Source organism: Podarcis liolepis (genome assembly GCF_965112155.1).
Source record: "Podarcis liolepis genome assembly, chromosome: Z".
Lineage (NCBI taxonomy): Eukaryota > Metazoa > Chordata > Lepidosauria > Squamata > Lacertidae > Podarcis > Podarcis liolepis.
This window is the reverse complement of record NC_139570.1, coordinates 51,489,018-51,508,402: the sequence shown is the minus strand read 5'-3', so window position 1 is coordinate 51,508,402 and position 19,385 is coordinate 51,489,018. Positions and strand designations below refer to the sequence as shown.

General features: G+C 50.0%; 2 protein-coding genes across 4 annotated transcripts in view; one reads left to right on the top strand and one right to left on the bottom strand.

The window, feature by feature from the left end:
• The window catches only part of GLE1 (GLE1 RNA export mediator), a 32,471-nt gene extending 16,901 nt beyond the window's left edge, over nucleotides 1-15,570 (bottom strand). The window contains exons 1-8 of one of the 3 annotated variants that reach the window (XM_083484490.1): nucleotides 15,448-15,570; nucleotides 12,932-13,138; nucleotides 9,659-9,772; nucleotides 7,455-7,603; nucleotides 5,095-5,155; nucleotides 4,121-4,366; nucleotides 2,988-3,231; nucleotides 2,003-2,115 (exon numbers count right to left, since the gene is read on the bottom strand). In XM_083484490.1, coding sequence (XP_083340616.1) covers nucleotides 2,003-2,115; nucleotides 2,988-3,231; nucleotides 4,121-4,366; nucleotides 5,095-5,155; nucleotides 7,455-7,603; nucleotides 9,659-9,772; nucleotides 12,932-13,138; nucleotides 15,448-15,549 — 1,236 coding nt within the window. In that variant the 5' untranslated portion in view covers nucleotides 15,550-15,570. Of the gene's footprint in view, nucleotides 1-2,002; nucleotides 2,116-2,987; nucleotides 3,232-4,120; nucleotides 4,367-5,094; nucleotides 5,156-5,950; nucleotides 6,628-7,454; nucleotides 7,604-9,658; nucleotides 9,773-12,931; nucleotides 13,139-15,447 lie in introns of those variants that run through there. The other 2 variants (XR_014521247.1, XR_014521248.1) reach the window with 2 other exon arrangements.
• LOC310697908 (uncharacterized protein) lies at nucleotides 7,946-9,149 on the top strand (the record flags this gene model as incomplete). Its single annotated transcript, XM_083484511.1, has 2 exons — nucleotides 7,946-8,777; nucleotides 8,836-9,149. 2 exons carry the CDS (start codon nucleotides 7,946-7,948, stop codon nucleotides 8,940-8,942), a joined length of 939 nt encoding a protein of 312 aa, XP_083340637.1. The 3' UTR covers nucleotides 8,943-9,149.
• Nucleotides 15,571-19,385: the final 3,815 nt, after the last annotated feature.

Genomic DNA, 19,385 nt, shown 5'->3' with positions numbered 1-19,385 from the left:
ATCTGGTGAATGGTCCGAGGATCTGGGGAATCGTACGGGGATCTGGTGAATGGCCTGAGGATCCAGGGAGAGCCGGGGAATTGCCCGAGGATCCGGGGACTTGTAGGGAGATCTGGGAATTGTCTGAGGATCTGGGGAATGGTCTGAGGATCTGGGGAATCGTCCAAGGATCCCGGGACTCGTACGGGGATCCGGGGAATCATAAAGGGACCCAGGGACTCGTCCAGGGATCTGGGAATTGTCCGTGGATTCAGGGACTCGTACGGGGATCTGGGGAATCATAGAGGGATCCGGGGAATCATCCTAAGATCCAGGGACTTGTACGGGGATCCGGGGCATCTTCCCAGGATCCAGGGACTCGTACGGGGATCTGGGGGATCGTAGAAGGATCGGGGGACTCGTCCAGGGATCCGGGGAATTGTCCGAGGATCCGGGGAATCACAGAGGGATCCAGGGGTTCATACAGGAATCTGGGAAACCGTCCAATGATCTAGGGACTCGTATGGGGATCCAGGGACTCCTAAAAAGATCCGGGGAATCATCCAAGTATCCGGGAAATCATAGAGGGACCCAGGGACTCATCCAGGGATCCGGGGAATCATCCTAAGATCCAGGGACTCATCCAGGGATCCAGGGAACAGTCTGAGGATCTGGGGAATCATAGTGGGATCCAGGGACTCATCCAAGGACTCATCCAGGGATCCAGGGAATCATCCGAGGATCCGGGGAACCATAGAGGGATCCAGGGACTCATAAAATGATCCAAGTACTCATACAGGAATCCAGCAAACTGTCCAGGGATCCGGGGGGAATCGCCTAGGGATCCAGGGACTCCTAAAAGGATCCGGGGAATCAACCAAGGATCTGGGAAACCGTCCGAGGATCCGGGGAATCATAGGGGGATCCAGGGACTCATAAAAGGATCTGGGGAACCGTCCAATGTTCCAGGGACTCCTAAAAGGATCCGGGGAATTGTCCAAGGATCCAGGGAATCATAGAGGGATTCAGGGACTTATCCAGGGATCTGGGGAATCATGCTAAGATCCAGGGACTCGTCCAGGGATCTGCGGAATAATCGGAGGATCCGGGGACCCGTCCAGGGATCCAGGGAAGCATCCAAGGATCCGGGGAATTGTAGAGGGATCCAGGGACTCCTACAGGGATCCGGGAAACCGCCCAATGATCCGGGGACTTGTATGGGGATCCAGGGACTCCGAAAAGGACCCGGGGAATCGTCCAAGGATCCGTGGAATCACAGAGGGATCCAGGGACTCGTATGGGGATCCAGGGAACCATCCTAAGATCCAGGGACTCATCCAGGGATCCAGGGAACAGTCTGAGGATCTGGGGAATCATAGTGGGATCCAGGACTCATCCAGGGAATCATCCGAGGATCTGGGGAACCATAGAGGGATCCAGGGACTCATAAAAGGATCCGGGGAATGGTCCAAGGATCCGTGGAATCACAGAGGGATCCAGGGACTCGCATGGGGATCCAGGGAACCATCCAAGGATCCAAGGACTCCTCAAAGGATCCAGGGACTCATACGGGGATCCGGGGAAACCGTCCAGGGATCCAGGAAATCACCTGGGGATCCGGGGACTCCTCAAAGGATCCAGGGACTCATACGGGGATCCAGGGGTCCAGGAAATCGCCTGGGGAATCCGGGGAATCCTCAAAGGATCCAGGGACTCATACGGGGATCCAGGAGACCGTCCAGGAAATCACCTGGGGATCTGGGGATCCGGGGACCCCTTAAAGGACCCAGGGACTCATACAGGGATCCAGGAGACCGCCCAGGAAATCACCTGGGGATCCAGGGATCCGGGGACCCCTCAAAGGATCCAGGGACTCATACGGGGATCCCGGAAATGGCCTGGGGATCCGGGGACCCCTCAAAGGATCCAGGGACTCATACAGGGATCCAGGAGACCGTCCAGGGATCCAGGAAACGGCCTGGGGATCTGGCGGACGACCCCCAAGGTTGGGGGAGGGGCTAACCTGGCTGCCTTTGCTATTGGCCAGGCCGGCAAAGGAATCCACACACTGGTCCAACTGGTCCTGGAGCTGCTGGTACCACTGGAGGGTCTTTTCGTCCGTTTTCACCTGGAGCCCTAAAAAGATGATTGATTTCTATTTATATTTGCATTTATTTCCATATATTCTGACTGATACGCAGGACTGAAATTTATATATAAATTTATATAAATTTATATAAACATATTAAATTATATATATTTAATTTATATATTTAGTGATAGATATAAATATATCAAATTATGTATATTTAAATTATATATTTAATTATAGATATGAATATATTAAATTATATATATTTAATTTATATATTTAATTATGTGTGTATATATATATATATTAAATTTATATAAACTTATATAAACTATATAAACTATTACATGAAAAACAAGAATAATTAAATTACATGAAAAACAAGAATAATTAAATATCATTATTCTTGTTTGCAAATATAAAATATATGTTTGTAAATATAAAATATAATTAATACATATCTTTTATGTTTACAAACAAGAATAGTTATATTTAATTTATTAATAAATTAATATATTAATAAATATAATTTAAATTGATCACATATAATTAATACATATCTTTTTTATTTACAAACAAGAATCATTGTATTTAATTTATTAATAAAGTAATTTATTAATAAATATAATTTAATCACATATAATTAACACATATATTTTATATTTGCAAACAAGAACAACTATAGTTATATTTAATTTATTAATAAATTAATTTATGAATAATTATAATTTAAACTGATCACATATCATTAATACATATATTATATATTTACAAACAAGAATAACTATAGTTATATTTAATTTATTAATAAATTAATTTATTAATAAGTATAATTTAAATTCATCACATATAATTAATACATATATATTTACAAACAAGAATAACTATACTTATATTAATCATTATAAAAACTCACCGTTTTTCCGGAACTTTCCGGAACTTTCCGGAAGGGGATCTTTTCCCGGATCCTGGCTGCTGGGCGTTTCCTCGTTTTTCTCCTTTTCCGCCTTCTCGGCCGCCGCCGCTTTTTCCGCTTCCTCTTCCTGCTTCCTGCGTTGAGCGGCGAGCGAGATCTCTTCCCGCAAGCCGGAAACGAGATTCCTCATTTCCAGGAGGGCCTGGTCGGCGGAAGCGAGGTCGGCGGGATCGGGGAATCCACTCTGCGGAAGGGAGGAAGGAAGAAGGAAGTGAGAAGGAGGAAGGGAAGGAGGGAGGGAGGAAATGCAAGAAGGAAGGGAAAGGAAAGGAAGGGGAAGGAAGGAAGGAAGGAAGGAAGGAGGGAAGGGAAGGAAGGGAGGGAGGGAGGGAGGGAGGGAAAAGAAGGAAGGGGAGGGAGGGAGAGAGGAAATGCAAGAAGGAAGGAAAGGGGAAGGAAGGAAGGAAGGAAGTGAAAAGAAAGGAGGGAAGGGAAGAAAGGAAGGAAAGGAAGGAAGGAAGGAAGGAAGGAAGGAAGGAAGGAAGGAAGGAAGGAAATGCAAGACGGACGGAAGGAAGGAAATAAATGCAAGACGGACGGACGGACGGAAGGAAGGAAGGAAGTGCAAGATGGAAGGAAGGAAGTGGGAAGGAGGAAGGGAAGGAAGGAGGGAAGGAAGGAAGGAGGGAGGGAGGGAGAGAGAGAAAATGCAAGGAAGGAAGGAAAGGGAAAGGAAGGAAGGGAGGAAGGAAGGGGAAAGGAATAAGGCAAAAAAGGCAAGAAGGAAGGGAAGGGAAGAAGGAAGTGAAAGAAGGAAGGCAAGGGAAGGGAGGGAGGGAGGGAGGGAAGGGAGAAAGGAAAGGAAAGGAGGAAGGAAGGAAGGAGGAAGGAAGGAAGGAAGGAAGGAGAAGGAAAGGAAGAAGGAAGGCAGAAAAGGCAGAAGGAAGGAAGGAAGGAAGGAAGGAAGGAAGGAAGGAAGGGAAATGAAAGGAAGGGAAGGGAAAGAGGAAAAGGAAGGGAGGAAGGAAGGAAGGAAGGAAATGCAGGAAAGAAGGAAATGCAAGAAGGAAGGAAGGAAGGAAGGAAACGCAAGAAGGAAGGGAAATGAAAGGGGATGCCACGACCGCACTCACCTCGCTGGCCGCCCGCACCAGGGCCGACACCTCCCCGCAGATCCGGTTCCCGCGCTCGGCGTAGGGGGCGTAGGCGGGGCCTCCCTGTCCGGCCTCGAACCCGAGCCCCCGATTGGCCCGCAGGAGCTCTTCCTGGGCGGCGTAGAGGCGGCGGAGCCGCTCTTGCCCCGCCTCCCGGCGCTGGAGCTCCGCCTCTTCCTGCCGGAGGCGGCGCTGCTCCGCTTCGCGCAGCTTGCGGCTGAGGAGCTGGGGGCGGAGTTAGGGAGGGAGGCGGAGTCAGAGAAGGGGTGGAGGAAGGGAGGAAGTGAAAAGAAGGAAAGGGGGAGAGGGGAGGAAGGAAAGAAATACAAGACGGAAGAACTTCCTGTCCTGCCCCTCAAACTTCCTGTCCCTCCCCTTGAACTTCAAGAACTTCCTGTCCCTCCCCTCGAGCTTTGGGAACTTCCTGTCCCGCCCCTCAAACTTTGGGAATTTCCTGTCCCGCCCCTCAAACTTCCTGTCCCTCCCCTCGAACTTCAGGAACTTCCTGTCCCGCCCCTCGAACTTCGGGAATTTCCTGTCCTGCCCCTCGAACTTTGGGAACTTCCTGTCCCGCCCCTCGAACTTCGGGAACTTCCTGTCCCGCCCATCGAACTTCGGCAACTTCCTGTCCCGCCCATCAAACTTCGGCAACTTCCTGTCCCGCCCCTCGAACTTCGGGAACTTCCTGTCCCGCCCCTCAAACCTTGGGAACTTCCTGTCCCGCCCCTCGAACTTCAGGAACTTCCTTTCCCGCCCCTCGAACTTTGGGAACTTCCTGTCCTGCCCCTCAAACTTCCTGTCCCTCCCCTCGAATTTCCTGTCCCTCCCCTCCAACTTCGGGAACTTCCTATCCCGCCCCTCCAACTTCGGGAACTTCCTGCCCTGCCCCTCAAACTTCGGGAACTTCCTGTCCCGCCCCTCAAATTTCGGGAACTTCCTGTCCCGCCCCCAACCTTGGCCCGGCGCTGGTGTTCCTCCTTCAGCTTTTCCTGCTGGCCCTGGGCTTCTTTGGAGCTGGGGAACGAGAAAATAAAAGAATAAACGAGACAAGAAGAAGAAGAAGAAAAAGAATAACAAATAAAAGTGGAATAGAAAAACAAGAAGTAGAAGAACTACTTCCTTCTTTCCTTCCCTTTCTTTTCACTTCCTTTCCGTCTTCCTTTCCTTCCTTCCTCCCCTTCCTTTTCCCTTTCCTTCTCCTTCCTTCCTTCTTTCCACTTCCTTCCTTCTTCCTTTTCCTTTCCCTTCCTTCTTGCATTTCCTCCCTCCCTCCCTCCCTTCTCACTTCCTTCCTTCCTTCCTTCCTTCTTCCTTTCCTCCCCCAACAGGAAGAAACCCCGCCCTCTTCCTGTCTCACCTGCTCTCCACTTCCTGTCGGAGATCCTGCCACTCCTGGTGGGATCCTTCCCTTCCTTTTCTTCCTTCCTTCCCCTTCCCTTTCTTCTTCTCTTCCCTTTTCCCTTCCTTTTCTTTCCTTCCTTCGCTTCTTCCCTTTCCTTGTTTTCGTTTCCCTTCCTTTCTTCTTGAATTTCTTTCCTTCCTTCTTGCATTTCCTTCCTTCCCTTCTTTTCACTTCCTTCTTTCCATTCCTTCCTTCCTTCTTCCCTTCCCTCTTTTCACTTCCTTCCCTTCCTTCCTTCCTTCCTCCCTTCTTTTCACTTCCTCCTTCCCTTCCTTCCTTCCTTCCTCCCTCCCCTCCCTCCCTTCTTTTCACTTCCCTTCCTTCCTTCCTCCCTCCCTCCCTTCTTTTCACTTCCTCCTTCCCTTCCTTCCTTCCTCCTTCCCTTCCCCGCCCACTTCCTGTCTCACCTCCTCTCCACTTCCTGCCGCAGGTCCTGCCACTCCTGGTGGGACTTCAGCTCCCTCATCTCGTCAAAGCGCTGCAGCAGCTCCCAAGATTGTCCATAGGCCTTCCTTCCTTCCTTCCCTTCCTTCTTTCCTTCCTTCCCTTCCTTCCCTCCCTCCCCTTCCTTTCCTTTCCTCCTTCCTTCTTGCATTTCCTTCCTTCCTTCCTTCCTTCCTTCCTCCTTCCCTCCATCCTTCATCCCTTCCTTCCCCTTTGCTTCCTTCTTGCCTTCCTTCCTTCCTTCCTTCTTTCCTTCCTCCCTCCCTTCCTTTCACTTCCTCCTTTCCTTCCTTCCTTCCTTCCTTCCTCCCCTCCCTCCCTTCTTTTCACTTCCTTCTTCCTTCCCTTCCTTCCTCCCTCCCCTCCCTCCCTTCTTTTCACTTCCTCCTTTCCTTCCTTCCCTTCCTTCCTCCCTCCCTCTCTTCTTTTCACTTCCTTCTTTCCTTCCCTTCCTTCCTTCCTTCCTTCCTCCCCTCCCTCCTTTTCACTTCCTCCTTCCCTTCCTTCCTTCCTTTCCTTCCTTCCTCCACTCCCTCCCTTCTTTTCACTTCCTCCTTACCTTCCTTCCTTCCTTCCTTCCTTCCTCCACTCCCTCCCTTCTTTTCACTTCCTCCTTCCCTTCCTCCCTCCCTTCTTTTCACTTCCTTCTTCCTTCCCTTCCTTCCTCCCTCCCCTCCCTCCCTTCTTTTCACTTCCTCCTTTCCTTCCTTCCCTTCCTTCCTCCCTCCCTCTCTTTTCACTTCCTTCTTTCCTTCCCTTCCTTCCTTCCTTCCTCCCCTCCCTCCTTTTCACTTCCTCCTTCCCTTCCTTCCTTCCTTTCCTTCCTTCCTCCACTCCCTCCCTTCTTTTCACTTCCTCCTTACCTTCCTTCCTTCCTTCCTTCCTTCCTCCACTCCCTCCCTTCTTTTCACTTCCTCCTTCCCTTCCTCCCTCCCTCCCTCCCTTCTTTTCACTTCCTTCTTCCTCCCTCCCTCCCTCCCTTCTTTTCACCTCCTTCCTTCCCTTCCTTCCTCCCTTGTTTTCACTTCCTCCTTCCCTTCCTTTCCTCCCTCCCTTCCCTCCCCCCTGGGGGAAAAACCCCCACCCACTTCCTGTCTCACCTCCTCTCCACTTCCTGTCGGAGATCCTGCCACTCCTGGTGGGATCCTTCCCTTCCTTTTCTTCCTTCCTTCCTTCCCCTTCCCTTCCTTCTTCTCTTCCCTTTTCCCTTCCTCCCTTTTCTTTCTTTCCTTCCTTCCCTCCCTTCCTTCTCTTCCTTCTTTTCACTTCCTTTCCTTCTTCCTTTCCTTCCTCCCTCCCCTTCCTTCTTTTCCCTTTCCTTCTCCTTCCTTCCTTCCTCCCTCCCTCCCTTCTTTTCACTTCCTTCCTTCCCCTTCCTTCCTCCCTTCCTTCTTCCCTTCTTTCTTTCATTCCTTCCCCTTCCTTCCTTCTTCCTTTCCTCCCTTCCCCACCCACTTCCTGTCTCACCTCCTCTCCACTTCCTGCCGCAGATCCTGCCACTCCTGGTGGGACTTCAGCTCCCTCATCTCGTCAAAGCGCTGCAGCAGCTCCCAGGATTGTCCATAGGCCGCCCGGCTGGCCAGATCCTGGATCTCCTGGCGGCGGCGCAGATCCTCCTGGGGGAAGACATGTTGTGGAACCTGGTGGATCCAGGACCTCCGGATCCTCCAGCAGATCCTCCAGACCTGGGGGTGTTGAGGAATCCTCCAAAGATCTCCAGATCCTCCTGGTGAGGAACGGCGGAAGGACCTGGAGATCCTCCTCCAAAGATCTCCAGATCCTCCCAGAGATCCGCAAGAGGAAGATCTGGAGATCTTTAGGGATCTAAAAAAACCAAAAAGAGATCTCCAGATCTTTGATCCTCCCAAGATCTCCAGATCCTCCAAGAGATCCTCAAGAGGAAGATCTGGAGATGTTTTAGGATCCTCCCAAGATCTCCAGATCCCCAAGATCTGGAGATGTTTGGGATCCTCCCGAGATCTCCAGATCCTCCAAGAGATCCTCGGGAGGTGGAGGGGTTTCGCGATCCTCCCGAGATCTCCAGATCCTCCAAGAGATCCTCAAGATCTGGAGGTGTTTCGCGATCCTCCCGAGATCGCCAGATCCTCCAAGAGATCCTCAAGATCTGGAGGGGTTTAGCGATCCTCCCGAGATCTCCAGATCCTCCAAGAGATCCTCCAGATCTGGAGGGGTTTAGCGATCCTCCCGAGATCTCCAGATCCTTCAAGAGATCCTCAAGAGGAAGATCTGGAGATGACCTGGAGGATCTGGGATCCAGGGTCTCCAGATGTTCCTCAAAAGGAAGATCTGGAGATGTTTGTGGATCCTCCCAAGATCTCCAGGTCCGCCAAGAGATCCTCAAGAGGAAGATCTGGAGACATGTTGTCGAACCCGGGGCCACCGGTGAAGAAGACCTGGAGGATCTGGGATCCGGGATCTCCAGACCCTCAAGATCTGGAGATGGAGGATCCTCCCAAGATCTCCAGATCCTTCAAGGGTTCCTCAAGAGGAAGATCTGGAGATCTTTGGAGGATCTCCAGATCCTCCAAGAGATCCTCAAGAGGAAGATCTGGAGACATGTTGTCGAATTCGGGGCCACCGGTGGAGAAGACCTGCAGGATCTGGGATCCAAGATCCCCAGGGCCTTCAAGACATCCTCAAGAGGAAGATCTGGAAACGTTTGGGGATCCTCCAAAGAGCTCCAGATCCTCCAAGAGATCTTCAAGATCTGGAGATGTTTGGGGATCCAAGATCTCCAGATCAAGAGATCCTCAAGAGGAAGATCTGGAGGTGCTTTAGGATCCTCCCAAGATCTCCAGATCCTTCAAGAGATCCTCAAGATCTGGAGATCTTCGGGGATCCTCCAAAGACCTCCAGATCCTCCAAGAGATCCTCAAGGTCTCCTGGCGGCACCCCAGCTCCTCCTGCAGGAGGACCGAGGGGAAGACAGGTTGAGGAACCCAGGGGAGAAGAGCTAGAGGATCTGGGATCTCTGGATCCTCCATGAGATCCTCAAGATCTGGAGATGTTAGGAGGATCCTCCCAAGATCTCCAGGCCTCCCAGAGACCCTCAAGATCTGGAGATGTTTAGGGATCCTCCCAAGATCTCCAGATCCTGCAAGAGATCCTCAAGAGGAAGATCTGGAGATGTTTAGGGATCCTCCAAAGTTTCCCCAGGTCTTCCTGGATCTCCACCTCCTCCCACCCTTCCTCCCCCGCAAGATCTCCAGATCTTTGGTGGATCTCCACCTCCTCCCACCCTTCCTCCCCCGCAACACCTGGAGATCTTTTGGTGATCTGGTGGAGATCTTCTGAGGAACCCCAACCCCACCCTCTCCGCCTCCTCCCACCCTTCCTCCCCCGCAAGATCTCCAGATCTTTGGCGGATCTCTCCCTCCTCCCACCCTTCCTCCCCACCAACGCCTGGAGATCTTTGGTGATCTGGTGGAGATCTTCTGAGGAACCCCAACCCCCACCCTCTCCTCCCGCCCTTCCTCCCCCGCAAGATCTCCAGATCTTTGGCGGATCTCCCCCTCCTCCCACCCTTCCTCCCCGCCAACGCCTGGAGATCCTTGGTGATCTGACGGAGATCTTTTGAGGAACCCCAACCTCCACCCTCTCCACCTCCTCCCGCCCTTCCTCCCCCGCCAGATCCCGGGAGATCCCCTCACCTCGCCCTCCGCCGCCCGGATCCGGTCGTAGAGGCGCAGGATCCCCTCGATCCCGGGGCCCTTGGGGGCGGGCGCTTCCGGCTCACCGGGCGGATCCCTCCGCTTCTCGGGGCGCTGAGGGATCGAGAGAGAGAGAGAGAGGGATCGGGTGAGAGGAGGGTGAGTGGATCCGGGATCGAGTACGGAGACTCCGGATACCGGGCAGCGGTTTGATGGACAGGAGGGGAGGATAGGATAGGAAACAAGGATAGGATAGGAGGATAGGATAGGAGAGAAGGATAGGATAGAAGGATAGGATAGGATAGGATAGGAGGCAAGGATAGGATAGGAGGATAGGATAGGAGGGGAGGAGGGGAGAGGAGAGGAGAGGATAGTATAGGATAGGATAGGAAACCAGGATAGGATAGGATAGTAGGATAGGAGGATAGGATAGGAGACAAGGATAGGATAGGAGGTCATGATAAATTAGGATAGAAGGATAGGACAGAAGGATAGGATAGTACAGGAAAATAGGATAAGAGACAAGGATAGGGTAGGAGGATAGGATAGGATAGGAAGATAGGATAGGATAGGATAGGAAAAAAGGATAGGATAGGAGGATAGGATAGGAGGCAAGGATAGGACAGGCGGATAGGATACAATAGGACCGAAGGATAGGATAGGAGGATAGGATAGGAGGATAGGATAGGACAGGCGGATAGGATACAATAGGACAGAAGGATAGGATAGGAGGATAGGATAGGAGGATAGGATAGGACAGGCGGATAGGATACAATAGGACCGAAGGATAGGATAGGAGGATAGGATAGGAGGCAAGGATAGGACAGGCGGATAGGATACAATAGGACAGAAGGATAGGATAGGAGGATAGGATAGGAGACAAGGATAGGATAGGAGGATAGGATAGGAGGCAAGGATAGGATAGGAGGATAGGATAGGAGGGGAGGAGGGGAGAGGAGAGGAGAGGATAGTATAGGATAGGATAGGAAACCAGGATAGGATAGGAGACAAGGATAGGATAGGAGAATAGGATAGGATACGATAGGATGAAAGGATAGGATAGGAGGGTAGGATAGGAAACAAGGATAAGATAGGACAGAAGGATAGGATAGGAGAATAGGATAGGGTAGGGTAGGAAACAAGGATAGGATAGGATAGGATAGGATAGGATAGGATAGGATAGGAGAATAGGATAGGGTAGGAGAATAGGATAGGGTAGGAAGGATAGGATAGGGTAGGAAGGATAGGATAGGATAGGAAAGGAAGAGAGGATAGGATAGGATAGGGTAGGAAGGATAGGATAGGATAGGAGGATAGGAGGATAGGATAGGAAACAAGGATAGGATAAAATAGGACAGAAGGATAGGATAGGAGGATAGGATAGGATAGGAAAGGAAGAGAGGATAGGATAGGATAGGATAGGAGAATAGGATAGGGTAGGAAGGATAGGATAGGAAAGGAAGAGAGGATAGGATAGGATAGGAGAATAGGATAGGGTAGGAAGGATAGGATAGGATAGGAGGATAGGATAGGAAACAAGGATAGGATAAAATAGGACAGAAGGATAGGATAGGAGGATAGGATAGGATACAAACGAGGATAGAAGAGGATAGGATAGGAGGATAGGATAGGCTAGGAAACCAGGATAGGAACAAGGATAGGATAGGATAGGATATTATATTAAAGGAGGATAGGAAACAAGAATAGGATAGGAGGATAGGATAGGATAGGATAGGATAGGATAGGATAGGAGACAAGGATAGGATAAGACAGAAGGATAGGATAGGATAGGAGGATAGGAGACAAGGAGACAAGGATAGGATAGAAGGATAGGATAGGAGAATAGGATAGGATACAATAGGACAGAGATAGGATAGGAAGTAAGGAGAGGATAGGAGGATAGGATACGATTGAAGAATAGGATAGGATATGATAGGAAACAAGGATAGGATAGGATATGATTGGAGACAAGGGTAGGATAGGATACAATACAATAGGCAGAAGGATCGGATCGGATAGGATAGGATAGGATAGGAAACAAGGATAGGATAGGATAGTAGGATAGGAGGATAGGATAGGAGACAAGGATAGGATAGGAGGTCATGATAAATTAGGATAGAAGGATAGGACAGAAGGATAGGATAGTACAGGAAAATAGGATAAGAGACAAGGATAGGGTAGGAGGATAGGATAGGATAGGAAGATAGGATAGGATAGGATAGGAAAAAAGGATAGGATAGGAGGATAGGATAGGAGGCAAGGATAGGACAGGCGGATAGGATACAATAGGACAGAAGGATAGGATAGGAGGATAGGATAGGAGACAAGGATAGGATAGGAGGATAGGATAGGAGGCAAGGATAGGACAGGCGGATAGGATACAATAGGACCGAAGGATAGGATAGGAGGATAGGATAGGAGGATAGGATAGGACAGGCGGATAGGATACAATAGGACAGAAGGATAGGATAGGAGGATAGGATAGGAGGATAGGATAGGACAGGCGGATAGGATACAATAGGACAGAAGGATAGGATAGGAGGATAGGATAGGAGGCAAGGATAGGATAGGAGGATAGGATAGGAGGCAAGGATAGGACAGGCGGATAGGATACAATAGGACCGAAGGATAGGATAGGAGGATAGGATAGGAGGATAGGATAGGACAGGCGGATAGGATACAATAGGACCGAAGGATAGGATAGGAGGATAGGATAGGAGGATAGGATAGGACAGGCGGATAGGATACAATAGGACAGAAGGATAGGATAGGAGGATAGGATAGGAGGATAGGATAGGACAGGCGGATAGGATACAATAGGACCGAAGGATAGGATAGGAGGATAGGATAGGAGGCAAGGATAGGACAGGCGGATAGGATACAATAGGACAGAAGGATAGGATAGGAGGATAGGATAGGAGACAAGGATAGGATAGGAGGATAGGATAGGAGGCAAGGATAGGACAGGCGGATAGGATACAATAGGACAGAAGGATAGGATAGGAGGATAGGATAGGAGACAAGGATAGGATAGGAGGATAGGATAGGAGACAAGGATAGGATAGGAGGATAGGATAGGAGACAAGGATAGGATAGGAGGATAGAATAGGATAGGAAACAAAGATAGGATAGGATAGGATAGGATAGGATAGTAGGATAGGAGACTAGGATAGGTTAGGATACGATTGGACAGAAGGATAGGATAGGAGGATAGGATAGGAAACAAGGATAGGATAGGAACCCAGCACCCCCCACCCCCACGGGGGGCCTTACCTGCGCGACCCCCGCCCCTTCCGGCCGGGGGGCGGGGTCTCGGCCCGGCGGCGCTTCGGGGGGCGGGGCTTCGGGGAGGGCGGCCTCCCCCCGGGCCGAGCCCTCCGGCGCCGCCTCCTCCCGGCGAGGGGATTGGTCGATCCGGCCCAGGATCCATCCCGCCTGGGGGGAGAGGAGAGGGGGGGAGCGGTGGGCTTCCAGGATGTCCTGGGGGGGAGAAGGGGGGCGGGAGGAATTAAGAGCAATAATAATAATAATGATAATAATAAGAATTAATATAATATAATATAATATAATATAATATAATATAATATAATATAATATAATATAGCATAGCATAACATTATATTATATTATATTATATTATATTATATTATATTATATTATATTATATTATATTATATTATATTATATTATATTATATTATATTATGTTGTGTTATATTATATTATGTTATGTTATATTATATTATTATTATATAAAAATAATAATAGTAGTAGTAGTAATATTAATAATGATAATAAACAAGCTGTTTGGTGTTTTTAATAGTAATAATAATAGTAGTAGAAATCAACAAGGTCCTTGAAGAGTGTCAATAAGAATAAGAATACCAATAATAATAATAATAGAAACCAACAATGTGTCTTTAATAATAATAATAATAATAATAATAGTAGTAGTAGTAGTAGAAATCAACAAGGTCCTTGAAGAGTGTCAATAAGAATAAGAATACCAATAATAATAATAATAATAATAATAATAATAATAATAATAATAATAGTAGTAGTAGTAGTAGTAGAAACCAACAAGGTGAGTGTCTTTAATAATATTAGTAGTAATAGCAATAGCAATAGCAACAACATGAGTGTTAATAATAATAATAATAATAATAATAATAATAATAATAATAATAGAAGCCAACAAGGTGTCTTTCATCATCTTCATCATCATCATCATCATCATATAAATCAACAAGGTGTCTTTAATAGTAATAATAGTATTAATAGTAGTAGTAATAATAGTAATAGTAGAAGCCAACAGGGTGAGTGTCTTTAATCATAACAACAACAACAACAACAACAACAACACTAATACTAATAATAATAATAACAACAACAATACTACTACTAATAATAATAATAATAATAATAATAATAATAATAGTAATAATAATAGTAACAGAAACCAACTAGGGTCCTCGCTAAGAAACAACACCACTAATACTAATACTAACAACAACAACAGCAGCAGCAATACTAATAATACTACTACTACTAATAATAACAATAATACTAATAATAATAATACTAATAACAGAAACTAACTAGGGTCCTCCCTAAGAAATAACAACAACAACAACAACACTAATACTAATAATAATAATAATAACACCACCACCACCAACAACAACAATAACAATACTAATAATACTAATAATACTAATAATAACAACAACAACAACAACAACACTAATACTAATAATAATAATAACACCACCACCAACAACAACAACAATAACAATACTAATAATACTAATAATACTAATAATAATAATAACAACAACAACAACAGAAACCAACTAGGGTCCTCCCTAAGAAACAACAACAACACTAATACTAATACTAATACTAACAACAACAACAACAACAACAACAACAACAACAACAGCAATACTAATAATAATACTAATACTAATAATAATAATAATAATAATACTAATAATAATAATAATAATAATAATACTAATAACAGAAACTAACTAGGGTCCTCCCTAAGAAATAACAACAACAACAACAACAACACTAATACTAATAATAATAATAATAATAATAATAATAACACCACCACCACCAACAACAACAACAATAACAACAATACTAATAATACTAATAATACTAATAATAACAACAACAACAGAAACCAACTAGGGTCCTCCCTAAGAAACAACAACACCACTAATACTAATACTAATACTAATACTAACAACAACAACAACAACAACAACAATAATACTAATAATACTAATACTAATAATACTAATAATAATAATAACAATACTACTACTACTACTAATAATAATAATACTAATAACAGAAACTAACTAGGGTCCTCCCTAAGAAATAACAACAACAACAACACTAATAATTATTATTATTATTATAACACCACCACCACCAACAACAACAACAACAACAACAGAAACCAACTAGGGTCCTCCCTAAGAAACAACAACACCACTAATACTAATACTAATACTAATACTAATACTAACAACAACAACAACAACAACAATAATACTAATAATACTAATACTAATAATACTAATAATAATACTAATAACAGCAACCAACTAGGGTCTTCCCCAAGAAATAATAATCATATTAATAATAGGCAGAACAAGCCCCTTCCTGCCTTCCCATGAACGGAGGGCGGATATCGATCAATTCCCAATTCCCAATCAATACTATCGATTAGCCTCCCCATTCAAGTCCATTCAATTCAATAATCCCCCTCACCTCTCCCAGCTCGGCGCTCCAGTCCGGCCCGTAGCGCAGCCGCCCTTTCCCGCTGGCCCGCAGCGCCGCCAGCGCCGCCCCGCGGAGCCGCTGCGACTCCATGCCAGGCCCAGGCTTCGGAAAAGGGCCGCAAAAGGACTAGGCCGCGTTTCCTAGGCGACGGCCAATGGGAAGCGGGCGGAGGCGGGAGGGAGGAGGAGTGGCGGGAGGGAGGGCCTATGAGCGAGCTCCTGACTCGACGAAGCCCCGCCCCAGGGTGAGTGACGGGCTGTTCGAGCTATGAGAGGGCGGGACGGCTTCCCTCCCCAGTCTGAGTGACAGCCCGTTCGGCCTATGAGCGAGCCGGAGGCGGGCGGACGGCGGAGTGACGGGCCTATGAGAGGAAGGCAAGGGCCGCCTACGACGGGGAGGGACAGGCCGTTCGGCCTATGAGAGGGCGGGATTGGTCTCCCGCCTCGACGAAGCCCCGCCCCAGGCGGAGTAACAGGCTGTTCGGCCTATGAGAGGGCGCGACGGCAAGCCGAGCGGCAGGCAAGGGCCGCCTACGACGGGGAGTGACAGGCCGCTCGGCCTATGAGAGGGCCGGACTGCTTTCCCGCGTCTGAGAGACCCCGCCCCAGGCTGACTGACAGGCCGCTTGGCCTATGAACGGGCGGGATGCTTGTTCAAGTGGAAGCAGGGCCCCGCCTATGACGTTGAGTGACAGGCCGCTTGGCCTATAGGCGGGCGGGCTGCTTGTCGTCATGGTCAAGTCAAGGGCGTTTGGCCTATAGGCGGGCGGGACTGGTTTCCCGCCTGGGAGAAAGCCCGCCCCAGGCTGAGTGACAGGCGGTTCGACCGATGAGAGGGCGCGACGGCAATCCAAGGGCCGCCTACGGCGTGGAGTGACAGGCCGCTTGGCCTATAGGCGGGTGGGATTGATTCCCGGCCTGGGAGGAACCCCGCCTCAGGCTGAGGGACAGGCTGTTCGACCTATGAGAGAGCGCGACGGCAAGCCAAGGGCCGCCTACGACGTGGAGTGACAGGCCGTTTGGCCTATGGGCGGGCGGGAGTTGTTTCCCGCCTCCGAGAAACCCCGCCAGGCCCAGGCTTCGGAAAGGGCCGCAGAAGGACTAGGCCGCGCTTCTTAGGCAACGGCCAATGGGAAGCGGGCGGGGGCGGGAGGGAGGCGGAGTGGCGGGCCGGAGGGCCTATGAGCGAGCTCCCGCCTGGGAGAAAGCCCGCCCCAGGCGGAGTGACAGGCTGTTCGACCTATGAGAGGGCGCGACGGCTTCCCTCCCCAGTCTGAGTGACAGCCCGTTCGGCCTATGAGCGAGCCGGAGGCGGGCGGACGGCGGAGTGACGGGCCTATGAGAGGAAGGCAAGGGCCGCCTACGACGGGGAGGGACAGGCCGTTCGGCCTATGAGAGGGCGGGATTGGTCTCCCGCCTCGACGAAGCCCCGCCCCAGGCGGAGTAACAGGCTGCTCGGCCTATGAGAGGGCGCGACGGCAATCCGAGCCGAAGGCAAGGGCCGCCTACGAAGCTGAGTGACAGGCTGTTCGGCCTATGAGAGGGCGCGCCGCAATCCAAGAGCCGCCTACGGCGTGGAGTGACAGGCCGCTTCGCCTATGAGAGGGCCGGACTGCTTTCCCGCGTCCGAGAGACCCCGCCCCAGGCTGACTGACAGGCCGCTTGGCCTATGAGCGGGCGGGATGCTTGTTCAAGTGGAAGCAGGGCCCGCCTATGAGGGTGAGTGACAGGCCGCTCGGCCTATGAGAGGGCGGGATTGGCTACCCGACTCGAAGAAACCCCGCCCCAAGCTGAGTGACAGGCCGCTCGACCTATGAGAGGGCGGGACGGCAATCCAAGGGCCGCCTACGGCGTGGAGTGACAGGCCGTTTGTCCTATGAGAGGGCGGGATTGGTTGCCCGCCTCGACGAAGCCCCGCCCCAGGCGGAGTAACAGGCTGTTCGGCCTATGAGAGGGCGCGACGGCAATCCGAGCGGCAGGCAAGGGCCGCCTACGGCATGGAGTGACAGGCCGCTTCGCCTATGAGAGGGCCGGGCTGCTTTCCCGCGTCTCAGAGACCCCGCCCCAGGCTGACTGACAGGCCGCTTGGCCTATGAACGGGCGGGATGCTTGTTCAAGTGGAAGCAGGGCCCGCCTATGACGTTGAGTGACAGGCCGCTCGGCCTATGAGCGGGCGGGAATGGTTTCCCGCCTCGGAGAAACCCCGCCCCAGGCTGAGTGACAGGCTGTTCGACCTATGAGAGGGCGCGACGGCAAGCCAAGGGCCGCCTACGACGTGGAGTGACAGGCCGCTGGGCCTATGAGCGGGCGGGAGTGGTTCCCCGCCTCGGAGAAACTCCGCCTCAGGCTGAGTGACAGGCTATTCGACCTATGAGAGGGCGCGGCGGCAATCCAAGCGCCGCCTACGACGTGGAGTGACAGGCCGCTCGGCCTATGAGAGGGCGGGAGTGGTTCCCCGCCTCGGAGAAACCCCGCCACAGGCGGAGTGACAGGCTGTTCGACCTATGAGAGGGCGGGACGGCCATCCAAGGGCCGCCTACGACGTGGAGTGACAGGCCGCTCGGCCTATGAGAGGGCGGGACGGCTTTCCCTCATGGGCCGCACTCGGAGTGAAAAGCCCCTTCGGCCTATGAGCGAGCCGGACGGTTTTCCCTCAGGGGCGAAGCCCCGCCCGGTGCTGAGTGACAGGCCTTTCGGCCTATGAACGGGCGGGACGCGGGAAGGGGAGGCCGCCTGTGACGTTGAGTGACAGGCCGTTGGGCCTATGAGCGGGCCGGACTGCTTTCCCGCGCCTGAGAGACCCCGCCCCACGCTGAGTGACAGCCAGTTCGGCCTATGAGCGGGCGGCATGGCTTTCCCTCACCGGCAAGGGCCCGCCTATGAGGGTGAGTGACAGCCGCGCTGGCCTATGAACGGGCGGGACGCTTTCTGTCGTCCAGAGCGGGAAGGGGAGGCCGCCTATGAGGTTGAGTGACAGGCCGTTGGGCCTATGAGAGAGCCGGACCCCTTTCCCGCGTCGGAGAGACCCCGCCCTACGCTGAGTGACAGTCAGTTCGGCCTATTAGCGGGCTTTATGTCGTCGAGAGCGGGAAGGGGAGGCCGCCTATGAGGTTGAGTGACAGGCCGTTGGGCCTATGAGAGGGCCGGACTGCTTTCCCGCGTCGGAGAGACCCCGCCCCACGCTGACTGACAGGACGTTTGGCCTATGAACGGGCGGGACGCTTTATGTCGTCGATAGCGGGAAGGGGAGGCCCGCCTATGACGTTGAGTGACAGGCCGCTCGGCCTATGAGAGGGCCGGGCTGCTTTCCCGCCTCTGAGAGACCCCGCCTCACGCTGACTGACAGGCCGCTCGGCCTATGAGAGGGCGGAATGCTTGTTAGAGCAAGTTCGAGTGGAAGCAGGGCCCGCCTATGACGTTGAGTGACAGGCCGCACGGCCTATGAGAGGGCCGGACTGCTTTCCCGCGTCCGGGAGACCCCGCCCCACGCTGACAAACTTATTATTATTATTGCATTTGCAAACTTTGCCCAAAAAAAAATCAAGGAAGATGCAATGGAAATTATTGCATTTGCAAACTTATTGCATTTGCAAACATTGCCAAAAAAAAAGCAAGTAGGATGCAATTGAATTTATTACATTTGCAAACTTTGCAAAAAAAAAAGCAAGGAAGATGCAACTGAATTTATTGCATTTGCAAACTTTGCCAAAAAAAAGCAAGGAAGATGCAACTGAATTTATTGCATTTGCAAACTTTGCCAAAAAAAAGCAAGGAAGATGCAACTGAATTTATTGCATTTGCAAACTTTGCAAAAAAAAAAAGCAAGGAAGATGCAATTTAAATTATTGCATTTGCAAACTTATTATTATTATTATTGCATTTGCAAACTTTGCCAAAAAAAAAGCAAGGAGGATGCAATTGAATTTA